At 36.5% G+C, this 1,988-nt stretch overlaps 1 protein-coding gene across 1 annotated transcript in view; it reads right to left on the bottom strand.

Annotated features, from left to right (window-relative positions):
- Nucleotides 1-141: 141 nt before the first annotated feature.
- Nucleotides 142-1,988, bottom strand: part of LOC114634594 (cathepsin Q-like) — a gene marked incomplete at its 3' end in the record, with an annotated part of 2,245 nt that continues 398 nt past the window's right edge. Inside the window, exons 2-4 of the mRNA XM_028783174.1 lie at nt 1,736-1,960; nt 935-1,097; nt 142-268 (exon numbers count right to left, since the gene is read on the bottom strand). Coding sequence (XP_028639007.1) covers nt 142-268; nt 935-1,097; nt 1,736-1,960 — 515 coding nt within the window. The remainder of the gene's footprint in view (nt 269-934; nt 1,098-1,735; nt 1,961-1,988) is intronic.

The following is a 1,988-nucleotide window of genomic DNA, read 5'->3' as shown; positions in this document are numbered from 1 at the left end:
ACATATTACAATTACTGGCAAGAGGTCAATATAACAGCAGTATTAGGGAAAGCAAAATATCTACTCCTCAGTATCACGAGTTGCCTAAACCATCTCTCCAGCTGCTAGAATTTTAAATACAGAGTTTTAGGGAATTTATACCTGTTCTTGATCAGCCAGTAGTTATTGCCATCTGTTTCATTTCCCTCAAATCCATAGCCAACCACCAGAACTGCATGATTCACAGAACTGGCCACAGAATTGATGCAGTTTGGCTCATGGTAAATACCTGAGAAATAAAATGGAAGCTGACATGAGACACAAAAAATACATGGCAGTGAGCACTGCCACCAACAACAGGAAAGCATTTTCAAAGATCTCTGAAATCATATGAAATCACATAAATTTCCCTAGAATAATAAGCTTCATGAATTGTTCAAAAGAATGTGTGTGTGTGTGTGTGTGTGTGTGTGTGTGTGTGTGTGTGTGTACATAGGCATACATATAGCTTTACTGAAAACTGAATAAATTCAAAGTAGTGATATTTGTTGACAATTGTGGTCTACAAGCATATGAGATGACTTCTTGATATTGCACAGTTTTATTACTAGACTCTCATGTTAAGTTAAACTTATAGGACAGAAATTGCTTAATTTAAAGGCTCTGTTATAATTAGAATTCAGATATTTTGTCTCTGTAAGTGTATAAACCTTCCACTAAAGTGAGAAAAGTTGAAAATTTAGTTAGCCAATAAATTTTTTTATTAGTTATGACAACATATTAACTTTCATGTTGAGGTTATTATAAGGTGAAATTCAGTACTTAGATATATTATGTGAGGATGAGTAAAATACAGAAACTCAAACATTCATATCATATATTTTATATAAGTGGTGGTCATGGTATAGGGATGTTACATATTTTTTTCTACATATCTAGAAGGAAATATACTAACCTCCCTGATAGAACCTAAAACTACTGGAGACAACATGAACTCCAGTAGCAATGGGGCCTTTAGTTGCTACAGCATCCATTAGGACATCTTCACTTTCTGGGAGGGCCACAAATCCTGTGATTTTAGCAGATGAATTCTTAGGATTGTACCTGCATAGTCCTTCCTTTAAAAGACAAAAAATAGAAACTCAGTTACTTCCACCTTTTGCCTGGAAACAAGAGATAGAACCACAGCATTCTGCACTTTGTAAATGAACACACCCAAGTAAGGATTTTTAAAAAATAATCATGGGAAGAAAAATAATACTGAATGATTAGGAACTAAAAATGTGTTCTTTTATCTTCAATAACAATCAATAGTTCCTCCTAATCATAAGAAAATTGTGTGCCACAGAGTTCTGAAGTATCTGTACAACTGTTTCCATATTCCCCAAGTACACAAAAGGAAAAAACAGGGTATACTGATATCATCACACCAAAATCTTAAGTAAACAATACATAACAACAACATTGATAGTGTACAAAGAGATTCTACCATGCATTCCATGCTCTGAAGATAGTGTATTATCTCTTCAATTGACACTCACTACAAGCTGAGCTGAAGCAACAACTTAGGAAGACCACTTATGCTGGGCAGTGGTGGCACATGCCTTTAATCCCAGCACTTGAGAGGAAGAGGCATGTGGATTTCTAAGTTTGAGGCCATCCTGGTCTACAAAGTGAGTTTCAGGACAGTCAGGGATATACAGAGAAACTCTGTCTCCAAACAAACAAACAAACAAAAAAAAGGAAGACCACTTACTTTTCGTTCATATGGATAGGTTGCTTCAGCCTCCAGACCTCCGTTGTGCAATACATACTGGAAAGCTCTGTATGTAGTACCCCCATTACAGCCTCTATTGCCTTGAGGTTGAGAACAGTCCAGTAGGTTCTGTACACTCAGTGGGATCAGTTTGCCAGTTTTCTTGAACATTTGCCCTTCTATGGCACCAGTCACAGGAAAAGCCCAACAAGAACCACATTTTCCCTAAGCAGAGAAGAAAATATGGTTGTCT

Source organism: Grammomys surdaster, unplaced genomic scaffold (assembly GCF_004785775.1).
Source record: "Grammomys surdaster isolate TR1022 unplaced genomic scaffold, NIH_TR_1.0 1027, whole genome shotgun sequence".
NCBI lineage: Eukaryota > Metazoa > Chordata > Mammalia > Rodentia > Muridae > Grammomys > Grammomys surdaster.
The sequence above is the reverse complement of the archived record's forward strand: the minus strand, read 5'-3'. Positions and strand labels throughout refer to the sequence as shown.